The 25053-nt window shown below is 46.4% G+C and overlaps 1 protein-coding gene across 1 annotated transcript in view; it reads right to left on the minus strand.

Annotated features, from left to right (window-relative positions):
* The window catches only part of LOC143788729 (protein SSUH2 homolog), a 254020-nt gene that overhangs the window by 207219 nt on the left and 21748 nt on the right, over positions 1 to 25053 (minus strand). Inside the window, exon 5 of the mRNA XM_077278585.1 lies at positions 5513 to 5642. Within this exon, the coding sequence (XP_077134700.1) occupies positions 5513 to 5642 (130 nt within the window). The remainder of the gene's footprint in view (positions 1 to 5512; positions 5643 to 25053) is intronic.

Genomic DNA, 25053 nt, shown 5'->3' on the forward strand with positions numbered 1-25053 from the left:
CAAGATGACGTTTTCAGCGGTATCATGGTTATTTATATCAGTCTTTTTGATCGCGTGTTATTCCACTTTTTGTTCGGCGGTATGATAATAAAGTGTTGGTTTTTTTGCTCGTTTTTTTTTTTTCTTACGGTGTTCACTGAAGGGGTTAACTAGTGGGGCAGTTTTATAGGTTGGGTTGTTACGGACGCGGTGATACTAAATATGTGTACTTTTATTGTTTTTTGGGTTTTTTTAGATAAAGAAATGTATTTATGGGAATAATATTTTTTTTTTCTTCTTTATTTAGGAATTTGTTTTTGTTTTTTTTTACACGTGAAAATTTTTTTTTTTACTTTTTTACTTTGTCCCAGGGGGGACATCACAGATCGCTGATCTGATAGTGTGCATAGCACTCTATCAGATCGGCGATCATACTTTCATCGGAGCAGGCTGCAGCTTTCATCTGCAGCCTGCTCCGACCCGGAAGTACTCCCTGCAGGACCCGGATGCAGCCCCGCGGCCATTTTGGATCCGGGACCTGCAGGGAGAAGACGCTCGGTACAATGTGAGTACATCACCTTGTACCGATCGTCTCAGGGAAGCCCGCAGGGAGCCCCCTCCCTGCGCGATGCTTCCCTGTACCGCCGGCACACCGCGATCATGTTTGATCGCGGTGTGCCGGGGGTTAATGTGCCGGGGGCGGTCTGTGACCGCGCCTGGCACATAATGCCGGATGTCAGCTGCGATAGGCAGCTGACACCCGGCCGCGATCGGCCGCGCTCCCCCCGTGAGCGCGGCCGATCGCGTATGACGTACTATCCCGTCACTGGGAATTAAGTCCCAGGTCACCTTGACGGGATAGTACGTCATATGGGATTAAGGGGTTAAATGAATATGTGAGCTTCAAACCCTTCTTATAGTAGTGCGAATTTTATATTTTATTGTTGTTTTTTTATCTGTTTGTATGTTACATTATGGTTCTTCTGTTTTGTTATGATTTAATATCTTTACAGATGTATATCCTAACATTATTGCTTTTCCTTTGTATAGTTGTTTGTGAGGATGAAGTTCACTCTCCTTCCCTTTTTTATAATTATCACTAGACTGTAGCCCGATTCTAATGCATCGGGTATTCTAGAATATGCATCATGTCCCCGTAGTATATGGACAATGATGATTCCAGAATTCGCGGCAGACTGTGCCCATCGCTGATTGGTCGAGGCAACCTTTATGACATCATCGTCGCCATGGCAACCATTATGACATCTACGTCGATACTGTGCCGTCGCTGATTGGTCGAGGCGAATTCGCAGCAGACTGTGCCCATTGCTGATTGGTCGAGGCAACCTTTATGACATCATCGTCGCCATGCTGTGCCCGTCGCTGATTGGTCGAGGCGATTTCCAGGACAGACAGACAGACAGACGGAAAAACCCTTAGACAATTATATATATAGATAAGGGTCAGCTGAGAGCTTCGAAACATCAACCCTATTTTCTCCACGAGAGGCTATGAAGATGCCATGAAGATAGTAAAGAGAATATGTAAATGTTCTATAGTTTTGATTTTATGCACTTTATATATGAGCTTTAGACACTTTAATACATTTTGTACATTGTTATATTATATATTGTTTATATTGTTAATTACATGTATTTTTATACATAGTTTATCACATTTACCTTGGATGTAAAGGTTTACAGAGATTTAATATGTATCATATGCAAAGATTTATTTATTATATATTTCACTCGTATATTTATTTGCACAGTAGCACTAGTCACTTTATATATATATATTAGTAGTTTAATTATCACCTACTAAACAGCAGTCAGATGTTTAAACTGTATTAGTCATAATATGTTTTTATATTTATTGTGCATGTGATCGGACTAGGTTCAATCAAATAGGGCATAGTTATCAACAAATTCTTCTTTCTATTGTATTTATAGGTATGGTGTTTGAGCTATTGTATTTAATATAACTAATTGGTATTTGGTATTTATTAAATGTTAGGTATATCTGGCACATAGTGCGCACACCCATGCATGCGCTGTGGAGGGGAGGTGAGTCGGCGCTCCATTAGTTGTGTTCGGTTGTCTAGGCAACGTATCGTGGGTCACATGACCAGGTTGCGTTGCGGGATGACGAGCACACTGAGCGACGCGCTCTCCGTGAAGTCTGTAACATGGGGGTAATGCGCCGCTTCACATGTGGCACATAACGTAATCAGGATGGTGCTATTTAATGACACACATTAAGGTGCTACTTCACCTCCCCACGAAGCTGCGAGTAACAGCGAAACGCGCGTTGAGGTTGTCTTGGAGCACAGAAATCACCCCCACCATGTCTACAGTCTTCAGCTGGGCACATTTGTGCATTATTCATTCGATAGTACTCATAGGTGCAGCGTTATATGTAATTCACCTGACATTATATAGTTACCTATGTTGTGCTAAACTGGCTGGACACTCCTGTTTTGTTTATATTCCCTTTTAATGGTAACATTGGGAGTGTAGCAAGATTATTTAATACATATTATATGGGAGTGGCATCTACTTTTTTGCTGATGTGATATGCTTATTATGGCTGTGGATGCTATTAGGGTGGGAGTGTTATATATATCTGTGTGACCAAAATTTTGTTCTCTAGTACGTGGTCTCTTTTATGTGAATGATCCATATTTGTAATTTTGGTATATTGTTGTTGAATATAATTTAAAAAAAAAAATGTTTTATTATATCATCATTGCTCCTTCATTGTGCTATATTGGTCTTCTGTCCATGAAATAGCCTTGGAGTCAATTGTCCAATTACTTTTGGTCCCTTTAAAAACAGGGTGGCACATGTTAAGGAGCTGAAACTCCTAAACCCTTCATCCAATTTTAATGTGGATACCCTCAAATGAAAGCTGAAAGTCTGAACTTCAACTGCATCTGAATTGTTTTGTTTAAAATTAATTATGGTAATGTCTATAGCCAAAATTAGAAAAATGTGGTCTCTGTCCAAATATATATGGACCTAACTGTATACTTAACAAAAAAGTGTGAAACAACTGAAATTATGTCTTATATTCTAGGTTCTTCAAAGTAGCCACCTTTTGCTTTGATGACTGCTTTGCACACTCTTGGCATTCTCTTGATGAGCTTCAAGAGGTAGTCACCGGGAATGGTTTTCACTTCACAGGTGTGCCCTGTCAGATTTAATAAGTGGGATTTCTTGCCTTTTAATTGGGGTTGGGACCATCAGTTGTGTTGAGCAAAAGTCTGGTGGATACACAGCTGATAGTCCTACTGAACAGACTGTTAGAATTTGTATTATGGCAAGAAAAAAGCAAGTAAGTAAAGAAAAATGAGTGGCCATCATTACTTTAAGAAATGAAGGTCAGTCAGTCCGAAAAATTGGGAAAACTTTGAAAGTGTCCCCAAGTGCAGTTGCAAAAACCATCAAGCGCTACAAAGAAACTGGCTCACATGAGGACCGCCCCAGGAAAGGAAGACCAAGAGTCACCTCTGCTTCTGAGGATAAGTTTATCCGAGTCACCAGCCTCAGAAATCGCAGGTTAACAGCAGCTCAGATTAGAGACCAGGTCAATGCCACACAGAGTTCTAGCAGCAGACACATCTCTACAACAACTGGTAAGGAGACTTTGTGCAGCAGGCCTTCATGGTAAAATAGCTGCTAGGAAACCACTGCTAAGGACAGGCAACAAGCAGAAGAGACTTGTTTGGGCTAAAGAACACAAGGAATGTACATTAGACCAGTGGAAATCTGTGCTTTGGTCTGATGAGTCCAAATTTGAGATCTTTGGTTCCAACCACCGTGTCTTTGTGCGACGCAGAAAAGGTGAACGGATGGACTCTACATGCCTGGTTCCCACCGTGAAGCATGGAGGAGGAGGTGTGATGGTGTGGGGGTGCTTTGCTGGTGACACTGTTGGAGATTTATGAACTGGTATGTCACTCTCCATAAGGAGAAACGTTGCCCCTTAGACCCCAGTCCAGAGCCTCTCATCTAGCCAAATTAGTTCTCATGCTTCGCACTGACGAGGGCCAACAGCCTGAAACACCGTGTCTGCGAATTGAGATACTGATTTGGCTTTTATCCTAAGTCATATTGCACGACTCGTTAAAGGGTTGATTGTGACTTGTAGGATCGCTACTTCCAACGCTATAGAGTTTAAGTCCTCTTTTTATCTGAAGAGGCAATTTGCATATTCAAAATTGAAGGCATACTGAAGCTACCACAGCATCTTGCAGCGGCATGCTATTCCATCCCATTTGCGTTTACTTGGACCATCATTTATTTTCCAACAGGACAATGACCCCAAACACACCTCCAGGCTGTGTAAGGGCTATTTGACCAAGAAGGAGAGTGATGGGGTGCTACGCCAGATGACCTGGCCTCCACAGTCACCAGACCTGAACCCAATCGAGATGGTTTGGGGTGAGCTGGACCGCAGAGTGAAGGCAAAAGGGCCAACAAGTGCTAAGCATCTCTGGGAACTCCTTCAAGATTGTTGGAAGACCATTCCCGGTGACTACCTCTTGAAGCTCATCAAGAGAATGCCAAGAGTGTGCAAAGCAGTCATCAAAGCAAAAGGTGGCTACTTTGAAGAACCTAGAATATAAGACATAATTTCAGTTGTTTCACACTTTTTTGTTAAGTATATAATTCCACATGTGTTAATTCATAGTCTTGATGCCTTCAGTGTGAATGTACAATTTTCATAGTCATGAAAATACATAAAAGTCTTTAAATGAGAAGGTGTGTCCAAACTTTTTCTCTGTACTGTATATCAGGTAGGGCCCCAGGATGGAGAACATGTATACCAGGATGTGGGACATATATACTAAAATGGGGGACATTTATACCAGGATGGATGACAAATATACCAGGATAAGGAACATATACCAGGATGTGGACATATATAACAGGATGGGCCCAAGATGAGGAACATATATACCAGGATGGGGAACATATATACCAAGATGAGGGACATATATACCAGGATGGGAACATATAAACTAGGATGGGAAATATATATACCTGGATGGGGGAAATATTCACCAAAATAGGGGACATATATACCAGGATGGGGGCATATATATACCTGGAGTGCCAAGGGCCCAACAGTAACAGTGACTCTGGAGGCCCAATGTTTTGTTACATGTACATACTACCTTACCCTCCTTCACACATTTGCCTTTGCTTCTATATTACAACAAACTGGGCAGAATAATAAATGAAGGATGAGATGCTGTCGTTGTCTGCAGATGGTAAATCAAGATAACTGTGCCAACTATTGCTTTTATACAGAGGGCCTTCTGCAGAGAGGCCTACCGGGGGATTCACCTGCTCTCCTGTGGGCCAGTCCGAACCTGACAAGGGTCCATACATCTGACCAAGATGAAGGGGGGACAAGGTCCAAATTTTGCTCCGGAGCCCATCGGACTGTAGTTATGCCACTGTGTATAGTTATGTACTACAGTGGGGGAAAAAAGCCATAGCATGTGGAATAATAGAGGTCATACCCTGTAGACAGGAAAACCCTCCATCTGGTCAATGGTCATCTCTTCTGCTGGGGTGGAACTGTAACAACAATGTTTCGCGGCCAATTCCAGGAAGGCTTGTCTCGCGTCTTCTTCTGAAATGGATGCAGGTCTGCACGGAAAGTTTCAGAAATAATAAAACTAAGTACAAACGTTCTCCATAAACTGCTGCATCTAATCCGATCTGTCTGCTGAGATGCTTTATCTGTAAAATGGCAGGGAATGGTGCAGGAACACGAGCAAAGGCTTAGTGGTTATAATATACAAAGCCTGAGACTAGAAATTAGAGAGACCCTGTCATCAGGATTTTATACCCAAAACTAATGGCCAGTGTATAAAGATGCTCTTATGCTATGTAAAGTTTCACCTTCCCTGTACAAATCTGTTTTGCTGCTTTACAGAAATCCATAGTTGAAAATGTATGTCAACGAGCTGCCAGTGCAGGGGTGGGTACTGACGACAGGTTCTTAAAGAACCAATGGTGGAATTGTGCATGATATCACTACATTGCTGAGCCATTCATAGCACAGAGCAGAGAGCTTGAGGGATCAGGTGACATGGAGGGGTACTGTGCGTGCATCATACTGTAACTGTATGGGGGGCTCATAATGTGTGCGGGGGACTGTGGACATTAGACTGTGTGGGAGGCACTGTGTGGGCATTATACTGTGTGGGGAGAACTGTGGGGCATCTTACTGTGTGGGGGGCACTGTGGGGCTTCTTACTCTGTGGGGCATCTTACTGTGGGGGGCACTGTGGGACATTATACTATGTGGGGGGCACTGTTGGGCATTATACTGTGTGAGGGGCACTGTGGGGTGCAGCACCCCAGGTAACTGGTTGCTGCAGTGATGTGGCCTTCCCTTCGGGGAGGGTGATGTCTCGCTTGGAGGCAAGGGAGATTCTTTCTATCAGGTAAGGCACTCACATTCAACACATCTGAATCTAGGCCAGGAGGGGAGCTCAGGACCCAGATTCAGGGGAGCTTCCCTGAGCTATAAGCATCCTGTCCTGGAGGAGGAGCTAGGCAGTTGTTCAGAGACACTGAAAGAGAGCAGAAGTCTAAGAGAGACGTAGAGCAGAGGCTGAGCAGCCACGAGGGAGCTGCAGCCTCTGGAAAGAGTGAGAACTGAAAGAGGTGAATAGCAGAGAGCTGAGAGGGAAGAAGCACAGTGGAGGAAGAGGCTCAGAAGGGGAACAGCGGAAGGACACCCTCAGAGCCAGAGCATAGAAACCGGGTACCGGGAGCCCGAGGTCACATTGTTCTCCAGGACGCACGACATAACCGGAGGGCGTAGGACTATACATCAATCGCTCGTATCAAGTCTGAGGTGAAGCAGTAACCTTAGAGCCGGGTCATCTAAGAGATCCTATAAACAGGCTCGAACTGCCTATCATACAGACATCTGTCTTTGGACAGGAGAGAGGGGAGTTTGCACCGAGCTTTATGCAGCAGGGACTCCGCCAGCTACAGTAGCGCAAGTAGGAAAGGCTTAAGGACCTCACCTGGGAGAGGGATCTCTGTTGTGAATTTGGATTCTGGGCTCCCCCGGTGGCTACTGGTGGAATTGAACTTGTGACATCATCTTCCCTGTTCACCTGTTCTGATTAGATCTGGGTGTCGCTATATAACCTGGCTTCTTTGTTAGATGCTTGCCGGTCAACAATGTTATCAGAAGCCTCTCTGTGCTTGTTCCTGCTCCCAGACATCTACTAGATAAGTTGGACATTCGTCCATGTTTTGTTTTGTATTTTGGTTCCAGTTCACAGCTGCAGTTTCGTTACTGTGTCTGGAAAGCTCTTGTTGATCAGGAATTGCCACTCTGGTATTATGAGTTAATGCCAGAGTCCTAAAGTAATTTCTGGATGTGTTTTGTTAGGGTTTTCTACTGACCATGAAAGTATGCTTTCTGTCTTCTGCTATCTAGAAAGCGGACCTCAAATTTGCTAAAACTATTTTCCTGCTGCGTTTGTTGTTTCATCTCATATCACCGCCAATATATGTGGGGGGCCTCTGTCTCCTTTCTGGGCATTTCTCTAGAGGTGAGTCAGGTCTTATATTTCCCTCTGCTAGCATTATTTAGTTCTCCGGCCGGCGCTGGGCATATAGGGATAAAAAGTAGGACATGCTACCTGGCTACTTCTAGATGATGCGGTAGGTTTAGTTCATGGTCAGTACAGTTACATCTTCCAAGAGCTTGTTCCTATTGAGGCTTATGCTAGTTCTCTGGCCATGGAGATCATGACAGTTTGACCGGCCCACTAAAGGGTTAAAATCCTTGGCTGAGAAAGGAGAGAAATAAGAAGTCTGCTGAAAATTTTTTTTTTTTTTTTTTTTTTTTTCTCTAGTAGTTAGTGTGCTCTTAATTGGATCACTTGCCAGTCTGTTTATGCTGCAGTCTTTCTTTTTTTTCTCTCTCCTTCTAATCTTTGAATGGCTCTATGTTCACCTGTCTATAATGGATCTACAGAGTGTAACTGCAGGTTTGAATGATCTCGCCACGAAAGTACAAAGTTTGCAAGATTTTGTTGTTCATGCTCCGGTATCAGAGCCGAGAATTCCTTTGCCGGAATTCTTCTCAGGGAATAGATCTAGCTTTCAGAATTTTAGAAATAATTGTAAGTTATTTTTGTCCCTGAAATCTCGTTCTGCTGGAGACCCTGCACAGCAGGTTGGGATTGTGATTTCCTTGCTCCGGGGCGACCCTCAAGATTGGGCTTTTGCATTGGCACCAGGGGATCCTGCGTTGCGCAATGTGGATGCGTTTTTTCTGGCCTTGGGCTTGCTGTATGAGGAACCTCATTTGGAACTTCAGGCAGAAAAAACTTTGATGTCCCTATTGCAGGGGCAAGATGAAGCTGAAATTTACTGCCAAAAATTCCGTAAATGGTCTGTGCTTACTCAGTGGAATGAGTGTGCCTTGGCGGCTACTTTCAGAGAGGGTCTTTCTGATGCCATTAAGGATGTTATGGTGGGGTTCCCTGTGCCTGCAAGTCTGAATGAGTCCATGACAATGGCCATTCAGATCGATAGGCGTCTGCGGGAGCGCAAACCAGTGCACCATCTGGCGGTGTCCACTGAGAAGACGCCAGAAAACATGCAGTGTGATAGAATTCTGTCCAGAAGCGAGCGGCAGAATTTTAGACGGAAAAATGGGTTGTGTTTCTATTGTGGGGATTCTACTCATGTTATTTCAGCATGCTTTAAGCGTACTAAAAAGCTTGATAAATCCGTTCCCATTGGCACTTTACAGTCTAAATTTATTTTGTCTGTGACCCTGATTTGCTCTTTGTCATCTATTACTACGGACGCCTATATCGACTCTGGCGCCGCTTTGAGTCTTATGGATTGGTCCTTTGCCAATCGTTGTGGGTATGATTTAGAGCCTTTGGAGACTCTTATTCCTCTGAAGGGGATTGACTCCACCCCATTGGCTAATAATAAACCACAATACTGGACACAAGTGACTATGTGTATTAATCCGGATCACCAGGAGACTATTCGTTTTCTGGTGCTGTATAATCTACATGATGATTTGGTGCTGGGATTGCCATGGCTGCAGTCTCACAACCCAGTCCTTGACTGGAGAGCTATGTCTGTGTTGAGCTGGGGATGTAAGGGGACTCATGGGGACGTACCTTTGGTGTCCATTTCATCATCTATTCCCTCTGAAATCCCTGAGTTCCTGTCTGATTATCGTGACGTCTTTGAAGAACCCAAGCTGGGTTCACTACCTCCGCACCGTGAGTGCGATTGTGCTATAGATTTAATTCCGGGTAGTAAATACCCAAAGGGTCGTTTATTTAATCTGTCTGTGCCTGAACATACTGCTATGCGAGAATATATAAAGGAGTCCTTGGAAAAGGGACATATTCGTCCATCGTCATCTCCCTTAGGAGCCGGTTTTTTCTTTGTGTCAAAAAAAGACGGCTCTTTGAGACCATGTATTGATTATCGGCTTTTGAATAAAATCACGGTTAAATATCAATACCCATTGCCGTTGCTGACTGATTTGTTTGCTCGCATAAAGGGGGCCAAGTGGTTCTCTAAGATTGATCTCCGTGGGGCGTATAATTTGGTGCGGATCAGGCAGGGGGATGAGTGGAAAACCGCATTTAATACGCCCGAGGGCCACTTTGAGTATTTGGTGATGCCTTTTGGTCTTTCTAATGCCCCTTCAGTCTTCCAGTCCTTTATGCATGATATTTTCCGCGATTTTTTGGATAAATTTATGATAGTGTATCTGGATGATATTCTGATTTTTTCGGATGATTGGGACTCTCATGTCCGGCAAGTTAAGAGGGTTTTTCAGGTTTTGCGGTCTAATTCTCTGTGTGTCAAGGGTTCTAAGTGCGTTTTTGGGGTTCAGAGAATTTCCTTTTTGGGATATATTTTTTCTCCCTCTTCCATTGAGATGGATCCTGTCAAGGTTCAAGCTATTTGTGATTGGACGCAGCCCTCTTCTCTTAAAAGTCTTCAGAAATTTTTGGGCTTTGCCAACTTTTATCGTCGATTTATTTCTGGTTTTTCGGAAGTCGTTAAGCCATTGACCGATTTGACTAGACAGGGTGCTGATGTTGCTAATTGGTCCCCTGATGCTGTGGAGGCCTTTCAGGAGCTTAAGCGCCGTTTTTCTTCTGCCCCTGTGTTGCGTCAGCCTGATGTGACCCTTCCTTTTCAGGTTGAGGTCGACGCTTCTGAGATCGGGGCTGGGGCAGTGTTGTCGCAGAAAAGTTCTGACTGCGCCGTGATGAGGCCTTGTGCCTTCTTTTCCCGTAAATTTTCGCCTGCTGAGCGGAATTATGATGTTGGGAATCGGGAGCTTTTGGCCATGAAGTGGGCGTTTGAGGAGTGGCGCCATTGGCTCGAGGGGGCCAGACATCAGGTGGTGGTATTGATTGACCACAAAAAATTGATCTATCTTGAGACCGCCAGGCGCCTGAATCCTAGACAGGCGCGCTGGTCATTATTTTTCTCTCGGTTTAATTTTGTGGTATCGTACCTACCGGGTTCTAAGAATGTTAAGGCGGATGCCCTTTCTAGGAGTTTTGAGCCTGATTCACCCGGCAACTCTGACCCCACAGGTATTCTTAAGGAGGGAGTTATCTTGTCAGCCGTTTCTCCAGACCTGCGGCGGGCCTTGCAGGAGTTTCAGGCGGATAGACCGGATCGTTGTCCGCCTGATAGGTTGTTTGTTCCTGATGATTGGACCAGTAGAGTCATCTCTGAGGTACATTCTTCGGCATTGGCAGGTCATCCTGGAATTTTTGGTACCAGGGATTTGGTGGCAAGATCCTTCTGGTGGCCTTCCCTGTCACGAGATGTGCGAGGCTTTGTGCAGTCTTGTGACGTTTGTGCTCGGGCCAAGCCTTGTTGTTCTCGGGCTAGTGGATTATTGTTGCCCTTGCCTATTCCTAAGAGGCCTTGGACACACATCTCGATGGATTTTATTTCAGATCTGCCTGTTTCTCAGAAGATGTCTGTCATCTGGGTGGTGTGTGACCGTTTTTCTAAGATGGTCCATTTGGTTCCCCTGCCCAAATTGCCTTCTTCTTCCGAGTTGGTGCCCCTGTTTTTTCAAAATGTTGTTCGTTTGCATGGTATTCCTGAGAATATCGTTTCTGACAGAGGAACCCAATTTGTGTCTAGATTTTGGCGGGCATTCTGTGCTAGGATGGGCATAGATTTGTCTTTTTCGTCTGCTTTTCACCCTCAGACTAATGGCCAGACCGAGCGGACTAATCAGACCCTGGAGACATATCTGAGGTGTTTTGTGTCTGCTGACCAGGATGATTGGGTTGCTTTTTTGCCATTGGCGGAGTTCGCCCTCAATAATCGGGCCAGCTCTGCCACTTTGGTGTCCCCGTTTTTCTGTAATTCGGGGTTCCACCCTCGATTTTCCTCAGGTCAGATGGAATCCTCGGATTGTCCTGGAGTGGATGCGGTGGTGGAGAGATTGCATCATATCTGGGGGCAGGTGATGGACAATTTAAAGTTGTCCCAGGAGAAGACTCAGCTTTTTGCCAACCGTCACCGTCGTGTTGGTCCTCGGCTTTGTGTTGGAGATTTGGTGTGGTTGTCTTCTCGTTTTGTCCCTATGAGGGTCTCATCTCCTAAGTTTAAGCCTCGGTTCATCGGTCCGTATAAAATATTGGAGATTCTTAACCCTGTTTCCTTCCGTTTGGACCTCCCTGCATCCTTTTCTATTCATAACGTTTTTCATCGGTCGTTATTGCGCAGGTATGAGGCACCGGTTGTGCCTTCCGTTGAGCCTCCTGCTCCGGTGTTGGTTGAGGGTGAGTTGGAGTACGTTGTGGAAAAAATCCTAGACTCCCGTGTTTCCAGACGGAGACTCCAGTATCTGGTCAAGTGGAAGGGATACGGCCAGGAGGATAATTCTTGGGTCACTGCATCTGATGTTCATGCCTCTGATCTGGTTCGTGCCTTTCATAGGGCCCATCCTGATCGCCCTGGTGGTTCTGGTGAGGGTTCGGTGCCCCCTCCTTGAGGGGGGGGTACTGTTGTGAATTTGGATTCTGGGCTCCCCCGGTGGCTACTGGTGGAATTGAACTTGTGACATCATCTTCCCTGTTCACCTGTTCTGATTAGATCTGGGTGTCGCTATATAACCTGGCTTCTTTGTTAGATGCTTGCCGGTCAACAATGTTATCAGAAGCCTCTCTGTGCTTGTTCCTGCTCCCAGACATCTACTAGATAAGTTGGACATTCGTCCATGTTTTGTTTTGTATTTTGGTTCCAGTTCACAGCTGCAGTTTCGTTACTGTGTCTGGAAAGCTCTTGTTGATCAGGAATTGCCACTCTGGTATTATGAGTTAATGCCAGAGTCCTAAAGTAATTTCTGGATGTGTTTTGTTAGGGTTTTCTACTGACCATGAAAGTATGCTTTCTGTCTTCTGCTATCTAGAAAGCGGACCTCAAATTTGCTAAAACTATTTTCCTGCTGCGTTTGTTGTTTCATCTCATATCACCGCCAATATATGTGGGGGGCCTCTGTCTCCTTTCTGGGCATTTCTCTAGAGGTGAGTCAGGTCTTATATTTCCCTCTGCTAGCATTATTTAGTTCTCCGGCCGGCGCTGGGCATATAGGGATAAAAAGTAGGACATGCTACCTGGCTACTTCTAGATGATGCGGTAGGTTTAGTTCATGGTCAGTACAGTTACATCTTCCAAGAGCTTGTTCCTATTGAGGCTTATGCTAGTTCTCTGGCCATGGAGATCATGACAGATCTCCTACTGCCTCCAAGCCAGCCAAACCACAGCCACCCTGCACCTGGTACCCTGGACTGAGGACTGTTACCATCAGTAAACCAGGTAAATGACTGCAAACTCTGTGTCCTCCACTTAATCGTCAGCATACACCATCTTTGCCACACACTCTAGGACCCTGGAGACCCTGCTTCACCTATGGGAAGCGTTACCATCATTGTTGCAACAACATCCCCCAGAGGACCCCTTTAAAGCAGCGTCGGTCCCACTATTGACCGAACACCACAGGTGGCATCACGAACAATAGACTTTCTTACCAAAACCCCTTTAAAGACATTTCCCCTTTTATTGGGCGCCCAGGGCCACAGACCGGGTAGCAGCCACCGTGACTTCCCCTTTAAGACCGGACCCAGTACCGAGTACCCCACGACCCTGGCGGGCGACTCATGAGGCATTATACTGTGTTGGGGGCATGTGGTGTCAAGATATTAAGTGACCCAATGGGGGTCGGTCAGCAGGTGGAGCAACACAGACAATGGAATTGGAAGGGGGAGGAAGACCTTACCAATAGGGAAATGAAGGAAGGGACACCCCTAAGCTCAAATCTGAGCTGGTCCCTGCACTCTCCTAAGTGGGTCTGCAGCGCCCCAGAGTCCTGGTCGTTGCAGTACTGTGGCTCCGCCACTAAGGGGAGCTATGGTACGTCTGATGGCACTGAAGGAGTTCATCTGATCAGGTATCACAGACACCAATACATTTCACCGCCGGGCCTCCAGGGGGAGCTAAGGGTTCTATTTACTAGGCCACTCTCCACACACAGGTAAAACTGGGGGTCAGGCAGGAAGTTAGAGAAAAAGCTGACTGGATGGGAACCAGGCAACACCTTGTGGCAGAGGGTGTTGCGGGAGAAGATTCAGTAGGGTCCCTGTCAGGGGTGGGATCTTGACAGGGGCTTGGCAACTTGAGCGAGCGTAAAGGGACCGTGCCTGCACAGTATAGCGGCGGTGCCCCGAGAAGGGATTGGAAGCGAGATAGATTGTGCTGAGTGAGAAACGAGATCAAAGCAAGAAGGAGAATACCAGTAGGGGTCGTGCTGTAAGACGAGGCAACATCCTACTGAGGCGCAAACAACCGGTGGCCGGAACGCCGAAGGAAGTATTTCTACAGACAGCTTCAGGCAATACTTCGAACCTACGGCAGGACAGTCAGTCTCAGGCGGGCTGTCTCCCCTAAATCACCTATGCAGTCTTGGGGGGCAACTTGTGGAGAGGGGCGACTCTAGGGTCCCGGAAGAGCTCCGAGCCTACCAGTCAAACGGGTGCCGTCCTGACCGCAACATCAGGGAGGGACGGAAGATTAGCAGAAGATCATCTAATCGAGTTGTGAGGGAACTTAAGAAACAGACACAACAGTTGTGGGGACTTTCCGTAAGCACAGCAGGGAAGGACTACAACACATAGCGCTAGAAGGAAGGCACAGATTTCCACCTGTTAAGGGAACTCTGGAGGTGCCATTGGACCGGCCGGACTTGCGCAGCCTGGTGATCTGGATTCCGGACTGAGGACCCAGAGATCTTCAGTAAAGAGGTAAAGAGACTGCAACCTGGTGTCCTCGTTATTTACTGCGACCGGCACTTCACCGCACTACCACCACATCCACACCTATTATTGGGCGCTCCTCAGCAGGGTCACGGACCGGGTCTAGCCACCGTGACAACCCCAGAGCAGAGACTCAGAGGCCTGGTACCGGGTGCCCCTCGGCCCTGCGGCAGTGGGGGCGCTACAGGTCCTTCTCCCCACCACCGTCAGGAACCTCGTCCCTCGCTGTCACCTCACACTGCCCTGGCTAGTGCACTGGCCGGCAAGGGGTGCTAGCCTCACCACTGCAGATGGTGCCACACAGGGGATAGTGACAAACATAAAAGGGACAAGGAGAAAATACAGCACTTAGCTTCCAGACACTGCTGCCAAGCTCCACATCGCAGATAGCACAGCAACAGGACTCCAAAACACCAGATTTGGCTGACACCAGAGAGCTGCTCCTGCAAGGCTGGTCGCCATAGAGAAACTCACCAACAAAAGCTGATGCATCAGGTGACCATTTGAAGGACGGTCGGAGTGGTCACCACACACACATCAGCTGACCCAACAGCATTGCAGTTACACCAGATTGCCAGTAAATGTGGGAGGTGGGAAATACTGACATTAACCCCTGCTGGCCCTGAAAGGAAAAAAGCTACTTTTAAAACAGAGTGGAACCAGAGCTGCCACGAATCCAAAAATGGATCGTGACAGAACCCCTTTTCAATGAGGGGCCTCTGGATCCTCAACACCGGAAACGATGTATGGTGAGGACGCCTCGATCCACCGGGATTCACCTCCGTAGTCACCTGATCCTCAGGTTTATGGCAAACGCAGTCCAATGGAGATGGCAATAACGTAGGCTCCGGAGGCGCCACAAATCTTCACAGTGCCGACCTGTGGAATATATTGTGTATGTGCATTACTGGGGGTAACTCCAGCTGGAAATTCCCCAGGCTGAGAATGGCCGACACCTGATATGGCCCGATCACCCTAGAACTCCAGGTCCCAGATGTGTACTCCCACCTGATGTTTTTGGTGGACACCCACACGTACTCATTCACAAACAGGTCCGAACCTGAATGTTTATTTCAACGCAGGCGTTTGCCACGGGACGGTGAACTCTTTGAGCAACCAACAGCAGAGGCGTCCCCCTGCGTCGCCAAACTCTTACCCTCACTACATACAGAGGGAACCACCATCCTCCCCTGACTCCTTCTCCTAAGATGACTCAGAGACTCAGGGTTTACTTGTGGTGAGTGTTGAGTCTTGCCCCTAACCTCTGGCAGCACCTCCGCTGCCTGTTATGATCCTTAGTGGCTTAGGATCACAAATCTGACCAGCTAAGTAAGAGAACATAGGACGAGCTCTGGGGATGTGGGAACTGGACTGACCGCAAACCTGATCCTAACCGCACACACTATAGGCAGCCGTGGAACGTACCTAAATTCCTAGACGTCTCTTCACAGCCTGAGAAACTGGCTACCCCTAGAGAGAAATAAAAGCCTCACTTGCCTCAGAGAAATAACCCCAAAGTTTAGAACAGCCCCCCACAAATAATAACGGTGAGTTAAGGAGAAAGCACAAACATAGAAATGAAAACAGGTTCAGCAAAGGAGGCCCGCTAATCACTAAACAGAAAGAGGATAGCAAAGAATCTGTGCGGTCAGTAAAAAACCCTATCCAAAAATATCCATGCAGAGAATGCAAGAACCCCCACACCAACTAACGATGTGAGGGGAGAAACTCTGCACCCCAGAGCTACCAGCAAGCGAGAGTATCACATATTAGCAAGCTGGACTGAACTCATCATATACTGAAAAACATTATACAAGATGAGCAAAAATGAACTAGCAAAACTTAGCTTCACAGAAGAGACAGGTAACGAATGAAGTCAGGAGAAATCCAAACCAGTACTGAATACAACGACAGCAGGCAAAAAGTGAAGGTCCAGGTGAGTTAAATAGGAAACCTGAATAGCAGGTAACGAGACAGGTGGTCCCAGCCACAGACCTGCAGAATAACAAAAGAGCCACCAGAGGGAGCCCAAAGACAGAACTCACACAGTACCCCTCACGACCACAGGAGGGAGTCCGAAAACAGAGTTCACAACAGTACCCCCCCCTTGAGGAGGGGTCACCGAACCCTCATCAGAACCCCCAGGGCGATCAGGATGAGCCACATGGAAGGCACGAACCAAATCGGCCGCATGAACATCAGAGGCGACAACCCAGGAATTATCCTCCTGACCATAGCCCTTCCACTTAACCTAATACTGAGGCCTCCGTCTTGAAATACGAGAATCCAAGATCTTCTCCACCACGTATTCCAATTCTCCCTCAACCAGCACCGGAGCAGGAGGCTCAACAGAAGGAACCACAGGCACCACATACCTCCGCAACAAAGACCTATGGAACACATTATGAATGGAAAACGATGCTGGGAGGTCCAAACGAAATGACACAGGGTTAAGGATTTCTAAAATTTTATAAGGACCGATGAAACGAGGTTTAAACTTAGGAGAAGAAACCTTCATACTCACATTACGAGAAGACAACCACACCAAATCCCCCACACGAAGTCGGGGACCCACACAGCGACGGCGGTTAGCAAAGCGCTGAGCCTTCTCTTGTGACAACGTCAAATTGTCAACTACATGGTTCCAAATCTGCTGCAACCTATCCACCACAGAATCCACCCCAGGACAGTCAGAAGGCTCAACCTGCCCCGAGGAAAAACGAGGATGAAAAACAGAATTACAAAAAAAAGGCGAAACCAAAGTAGCAGAACTAGCCCGATTATTAAGGGCAAACTCAGCCAATGGCAAAAAAGTCACCCAATCATCCTGGTCAGCAGAAACAAAACATCTTAAATAAGTTTCCAAGGTCTGATTAGTTCGCTCGGTTTGGCCATTCGTCTGAGGATGGAAGGCCGACGAAAAAGACAAATCAATGCCCATCTTAGCACAAAAGGACCGCCAAAATCTGGACACAAACTGGGATCCTCTGTCAGACACAATGTTTTCAGGGATGCCATGCAAACGAACCATATTCTGAAAAAACAGCGGAACCAAATCGGAGGGGGAAGGCAACTTAGGCAAGGGCACCAAATGGACCATTTTAGAAAAACGATCACAAACCACCCAGATGACAGACATTCTCTGAGAGACTGGAAGATCCGAAATGAAATCCATGGAAATATGCGTCCAAGGCCTCTTAGGAACAGGCAAAGTCAAAAGCAATCCACTGGCACGAGAACAGCAAGGCTTAGCCCGAGCACAAATCCCACAGGACTGCACAAAGGAACGCACATACCGCGACAAGGAAGGCCACCAGAAGGACCTAGCCACCAAATCTCTGGTACCAAAAATCCCAGGATGACCTGCCAACACCGAAGAATGAACCTCGGAAATAACTCTGCTGGTCCATCTATCTGGGACAAACAGTCTCTCTGGTGGACAACGGTCAGGTCTATCCGCTTGAAATTCTTGTAACACCCGTCGCAAATCTGGGGAAATGGCAGACAAAATCACCCCCTCTCTGAGGATACCAGCCGGCTCTGAAACTTTAGGAGAGTCAAGCACAAAACTCCTAGAAAGAGCATCAGCCTTCACGTTCTTTGAACCAGGAAGGTACGAGACCACGAAATCGAAACGGGAGAAAAACAACGACCAGCGAGCCTGTCTAGGATTCAACCGCTTGGCAGACTCGAGATAAATCAAATTTTTGTGATCAGTCAAGACCACCACACGATGTTTAGCTCCCTCAAGCCAATGTCACCACTCCTCAAATGCCCACTTCATTGCCAACAACTCCCGATTACCAACATCATAATTCCGCTCAGCAGGCGAAAATTTTTTTGAAAAGAAAGCACATGGCTTCATCAGAGCTTCTCTGTGACAAAACAGCCCCTGCTCCAATCTCAGAAGCATCAACCTCGACCTGGAAGGGAAGAGAGACATCTGGTTGACATAAGACCGGAGCTGAAGAAAACCGGCGCTTCAGCTCCCGAAAGGCCTCCACGGCCGCCGGAGACCAATTAGTTACATCAGAACCCTTCTTGGTAAAATCCGTCAAGGGCTTAACTGTTATGAACTATACTTTTTGGCTCCCTCTTGTGGTCACTAGCGGTATGGCTCTTGGATACTCTTTCCCCAGGTTGGTAGTCACCTGGTTCGTTAAGACTCTGGGTGTTTCTATTTAAACTTCCTGGAGTCTTAGTCCATTGCCTGGCATCCATGTAATCAGTCCTTGTCTGGTTGCTCTTGTCTACTGGTCCTGATTTTTGCAACATAAGCTAAGTCCTGCTTTCTTGTTTTTTTGGTTATTTGTATTATTCTGTTTTTTGTCCAGCTTGTTCATAATGTGATTCCTGATTTTGCTGGAAGCTCTAAGGGGGCTGATATTCTCCCCCCATACCGTTAGTCAGTACGGGGGTTCTTGGATATTCAGCGTGGATATTTTTTTAGGGTTTTTCGCTGACCACATAAGTCCGCTTTCTATATTTCTGCTATTATTTAGTGGGCCTCTCTTTGCTGAATCTAGTTCATACTTACGTTTGTCCTTTCCTCTTACCTCATCGTTATTATTTGTTGGGGGCCTGTATCTACTTTGGGGTACCTTTCTCTGGAGGCAAGTGAGGTCTGTATTTTCTCTGAAAGGGTTAGTTAGATCTCCGGCTGGCGCGAGACATCTAGAACCAACGTAGGTACGTTCCCCGGCTGCTATTAGTTGTGGGCTAGGATCAGGTATGTGGTCAGCTCAGTTACCACCTCCCTAAGAGCTAGTTTTTATGTTTGCAGACTTTGCTGAAGACCCTGAGATCCTCTGCCATTAGGATCACAACAGTATGCCAGGCCAGTGAATAGTTAATGCATTGCAGAAGTGGGATTAAAAGAAAAGAAGTTCTGAGTTTTGTTTTTTTTTTCTTCCTTCCTTCCCCTTAATCTCTGAATGGCTTGAAACTCTGCTGCAGACATGAATGTGCAAACTCTGATTACTAGTGTGGATCAGCTTGCTGCTCGTGTGCAGGGCATTCAGGATTTTGTTACTAGCAGTCCTATGTCAGAACCTAAGATTCCTATTCCTGAGCTGTTCTCTGGAGATCGATTTAAATTTAGGAATTTTAGGAATAATTGTAAATTGTTTCTATCTTTGAGACCTCGTTCGTCTGGAGACTCAGCTCAGCAAGTTAAAATTGTTATCTCCTTCTTGCGGGGCGACCCTCAGGATTGGGCTTTCTCATTGGCGCCAGGAGATCCGGCATTGGCGAATATTGATGCGTTTTTTCTGGCGCTCGGATTGCTTTATGAGGAGCCCAATCTTGAAATTCAGGCAGAGAAGGCTTTGCTGGCTATTTCTCAGGGCCAGGATGAAGCCGAAGTGTATTGCCAAAAATTTCGGAAATGGTCCGTGCTTACTCAGTGGAATGAGTGTGCTCTGGCCGCAAATTTCAGAAATGGCCTTTCTGAAACCATTAAGAATGTGATGGTGGGCATTCCCATTCCTACAAGTCTGAATGATTCTATGACGCTGGCCATTCAGATTGTTCGGCGTTTGCGGGAGCGCAAATCCGCTAATCCTCTGGCGGTGTTGTCTGAACAGACGCCTGATTTAATGCAATGTGATAGAATTCAGACTAGAACTGAACGGCAAAATCATAGACGTCAGAATGGGTTGTGTTTTTACTGTGGTGATTCTACACATGTTATATCAGCATGCTCTAAACGCCTAACAAAGTTTGTTAGTCCTGTCGCCGTTGGTAACTTGCAGCCTAAATTTATTTTGTCTGTGACTTTGATTTGCTCATTGTCTTCCTACCCTGTTATGGCGTTTGTGGATTCAGGCGCTGCCCTGAGTCTTATGGACCTGTCGTTTGCCAGGCGCTGTGGTTTTGTCCTGGAGCCTTTGGAAAATCCTAATCCTCTTAGAGGAATTGATGCTACGCCATTGGCGGAGAATAAACCGCAGTATTGGACACAAGTGACCATGTGCATGACTCCTGAACATCGGGAGGTGATTCGTTTTCTTGTTCTGCATAAGATGCATGATTTGGTCGTTCTGGGTCTGCCATGGTTACAGGCTCATAATCCTGTTTTGGATTGGAGGGCTATGTCTGTGTCAAGTTGGGGTTGCCAGGGAATTCATTGCGATTCCCCGTCGGTGTCTATTGCTTCCTCCACTCCTTCAGAAGTTCCTGAGTATTTGCTTGACTATCAGGATGTGTTCAGTGAGTCCAGGTCCAGTGCTCTTCCTCCTCATAGGGACTGTGACTGCGCTATAGATTTGATTCCTGGTAGTAAGTTTCCTAAGGGACGATTATTTAATCTGTTGGTACCTGAGCATGCCGCAATGCGTTCTTATAAAAGGAGTCTTTGGAGAAAGGACATATTCGTCCATCCTCTTCCCCTCTTGGTGCGGGATTCTTTTTTGTGGCCAAGAAAGACTGATCTTTGAGACCTTGTATAGACTATCGGCTTCTGAATAAAATCACGGTTAAATTTCAATACCCTCTGCCACTATTGTCGGACTTGTTTGCTCGGATTAAGGGTGCCTGTTGGTTCACCAAGATAGATCTTCGTGGTGCGTACAACCTTGTGCGCATTAGGCAGGGAGATGAATGGAAAACTGCATTTAATACGCCCGAAGGTCATTTTGAGTACTTGGTGATGCCTTTTGGGCTCTCTAATGCTCCTTCAGTGTTTCAATCCTTTATGCATGACATCTTCTGGAAGTATCTAGATAAATTTGTGATTGTTTATCTGGATGACATTTTAGTTTTTTCTGATGATTGGGATTCTCATGTAAAGCAGGTCAGGATGGTGTTTCAGGTTTTGCGTGATAATGCTTTGTTTGTGAAGGGCTCAAAGTGTCTCTTTGGAGTGCAGAAGGTTTCTTTTTTGGGTTTTATTTTTTCCCCTTCTGCTGTGGAGATGGACCCAGTCAAGGTCCGAGCTATTCATGATTGGACTCAACCCACGTCTGTTAAGAGTCTTCAGAAGTTTTTGGGTTTTGCTAATTTTTACCGTCGTTTTATTGCTAACTTTTCTAGCGTTGTTAAACCTCTGACGGATATGACCAAGAAAGGTTCTGATGTCGCTAATTGGGCTCCTGCGGCCATTGAGGCCTTCCGGGAGCTGAAGCGCCGGTTTACTTCGGCGCCTGTTTTGTGCCAGCCTGATGTCTCACTTCCCTTTCAGGTTGAAGTGGATGCTTCTGAGATCGGTGCAGGAGCTGTTTTGTCGCAGAGAGGCTCTGGTTGCTCTGTGATGAAACCATGTGCTTTCTTTTCCAGGAAGTTTTCGCCGGCTGAGCGGAACTATGATGTTGGTAATCGGGAGTTGTTGGCCATGAAGTGGGCATTTGAGGAGTGGCGTCATTGGCTCGAGGGAGCTAAGCATCGTGTGGTGGTCTTGACTGATCACAAAAATCTGATGTACCTCGAGTCTGCTAAACGCCTGAATCCTAGACAGGCTCGTTGGTCATTGTTTTTCTCCCGTTTTGACTTTGTGGTCTCATACCTGCCTGGTTCAAAAAATGTGAAGGCTGATGCTCTCTCTAGGAGCTTTGTGCCTGACTCTCCTGGAGTCTCAGAGCCGGCTGGTATTCTTAAAGAGGGAGTGATTTTGTCGGCCATTTCTCCTGATTTGCGACGTGTGTTGCAGAGATTTCAGGCTGGTAGACCTGACTCTTGTCCACCTGATAGACTGTTTGTTCCTGATAAATGGACCAGCAGAGTTATTTCCGAGGTTCATTCCTCGGTGTTGACAGGGCATCCTGGGATTTTTGGTACCAGAGATTTGGTGGCTAGGTCCTTTTGGTGGCCTTCCTTGTCACGGGATGTGCGTTCTTTTGTGCAGTCCTGTGGGACTTGTGCTCGGGCTAAGCCTTGCTGTTCTCGTGCCAGTGGGTTGCTTTTGCCCTTGCCCGTCCCGAAGAGGCCTTGGACACACATTTCCATGGATTTCATTTCAGATCTTCCGGTGTCTCAGGGAATGTCTGTCATCTGGGTGGTGTGTGATCGTTTTTCCAAGATGGTCCATTTGGTGCCCTTGCCTAAGTTGCCTTCCTCTTCCGATCTGGTTCCTTTGTTTTTTCAGAATGTGGTTCGTTTACACGGCATTCCTGAGAATATCGTGTCTGACAGAGGATCCCAGTTTGTGTCCAGATTCTGGCGATCTTTTTGTGCTAAGATGGGCATTGATCTGTCGTTCTCGTCTGCCTTTCATCCTCAGACTAATGGCCAAACGGAGCGAACTAATCAGACGCTGGAGGCTTATTTGAGATGTTTTGTTTCTGCGGATCAGGATGATTGGGTGACCTTCTTGCCATTGGCTGAGTTTGCCCTCAATAATCGGGCTAGTTCCGCTACTTTGGTTTCGCCATTTTTCTGCAACTCTGGTTTTCATCCTCGTTTCTCCTTGGGTCATGTTGAGCCTTCTGACTGTCCTGGGGTGGATTCCGTGGTTGATAGGTGGCAGCGGACTTGGAATCATGTGGTGGACAACTTGAAGTTGTCACAGGAGAAGGCTCAGCGTTTTGCCAACCGCCGCCGCGGTGTGGGTCCCCGACTTCGTGTTGGGGATTTGGTTTGGTTGTCTTCTCGGTTTGTCCCTCTGAAGGTTTCCTCTCCTAAGTTTAAGCCTCACTTTATTGGTCCTTATAGAATTTTGGAGGTCCTTAATCCTGTGTCTTTTCGTTTGGATCTTCCTGTGTCGTTTGCCATTCACAATGTGTTCCATAGGTCTTTGTTGCGGCGGTACATTGTGCCTGTGGTTCCTGCTGTTGACCCTCCTGCTCCGGTCTTGGTTGAGGGCGAGTTGGAGTATATGGTGGAGAAGATCTTAGATTCTCGTCTCTCTAGACGGAGGCTTCAGTATCTGGTCAAATGGAAGGGCTATGGTCAGGAGGATAATTCCTGGGTGGTCGCCTCTGATGTTCATGCGGCCGATTTGGTTCGTGCCTTTCACGCTGCCCATCCTGATCGCCCTGGTGGTCGTAGTGAGGGTTCGGTGACCCCTCCTTAAAGGGGGGGTACTGTTATGAACTATACTTTTTGGCTCCCTCTTGTGGTCACTAGCGGTATGGCTCTTGGATACTCTTTCCCCAGGTTGGTAGTCACCTGGTTCGTTAAGACTCTGGGTGTTTCTATTTAAACTTCCTGGAGTCTTAGTCCATTGCCTGGCATCCATGTAATCAGTCCTTGTCTGGTTGCTCTTGTCTACTGGTCCTGATTTTTGCAACATAAGCTAAGTCCTGCTTTCTTGTTTTTTTGGTTATTTGTATTATTCTGTTTTTTGTCCAGCTTGTTCATAATGTGATTCCTGATTTTGCTGGAAGCTGTAAGGGGGCTGATATTCTCCCCCCATACCGTTAGTCGGTACGGGGGTTCTTGGATATTCAGCGTGGATATTTTTTTAGGGTTTTTCGCTGACCACATAAGTCCGCTTTCTATATTTCTGCTATTATTTAGTGGGCCTCTCTTTGCTGAATCTAGTTCATACTTACGTTTGTCCTTTCCTCTTACCTCACCGTTATTATTTGTTGGGGGCCTGTATCTACTTTGGGGTACCTTTCTCTGGAGGCAAGTGAGGTCTGTATTTTCTCTGAAAGGGTTAGTTAGATCTCCGGCTGGCGCAAGACGTCTAGAACCAACGTAGGTACGTTCCCCGGCTGCTATTAGTTGTGGGCTAGGATCAGGTATGTGGTCAGCTCAGTTACCACCTCCCTAAGAGCTAGTTTTTATGTTTGCAGACTTTGCTGAAGACCCTGAGATCCTCTGCCATTAGGATCACAACACTTAACCACACCAGAAAAGTTAGCGATAAAGCGACGGTAAAAATTAGCAAAACCCAAGAACTTCTGAAGACTCTTAACCGATGTAGGTTGAGTCCAGTCATGAATAGCCTGGACCTTGACTGGGTCCATCTCAATAGTAGAAGGAGAAAAAATAAAGCCCAAAAAGGAAACCTTCTGGACTCCGAAGAGACATTTGAGCCCTTCACAAATAAGGCATTGGCGCGCAGGACCTGAAATACCATCCTGACCTGCTTCACATGGGACTCCCAATCATCAGAAAAGACCAAAATATCATCCAGGTACACAATCATAAATTTATCCAGATATTCTCGGAAAATGTCATGCATGAAGGACTGAAACACAGAAGGGGCATTAGAAAGTCCAAAAGGCATCACCAAGTATTCAAAATGACCCTCGGGCGTATTAAATGCTGTTTTCCATTCGTCACCCTGCTTTATAAGCACAAGATTATACGCACCATGAAGATCTATCTTGGTGAACCATCTAGACCCCCTAATCCGAGCAAACAGATCAGACAACAATGGCAAAGGATACTGAAATTTGACCGTGATTTTATTTAGAAGGCGATAATCTATACAGGGTCTCAGAGAACCATCCTTCTTGGCCACAAAAAAGAATCCTGCACCAAGAGGGGACGAGAATGGGCGAATATGTCCCTTCTCCAAAGACTCCTTTATATAACTCCACATAGAGCATGTTCTGGCACAGACAAACAGTCGTCCCTTAGGGAACTTACTACCAGGAATCAAATTTATAGCACAATCACAATCCCTATGAGGAGGAAGGGCACTGGATTTGGGCTCATCAAATACATCCTGGTAGTCTGACAAAAACTCCGGGACTTCAGAAGGAGTAGAGGAAGCAATTGATACCAAAGGAGCATCGCCATGAATTCCC

Source organism: Ranitomeya variabilis, chromosome 8 (assembly GCF_051348905.1).
Source record: "Ranitomeya variabilis isolate aRanVar5 chromosome 8, aRanVar5.hap1, whole genome shotgun sequence".
In the NCBI taxonomy this organism is placed as follows: Eukaryota; Metazoa; Chordata; class Amphibia; order Anura; family Dendrobatidae; genus Ranitomeya; species Ranitomeya variabilis.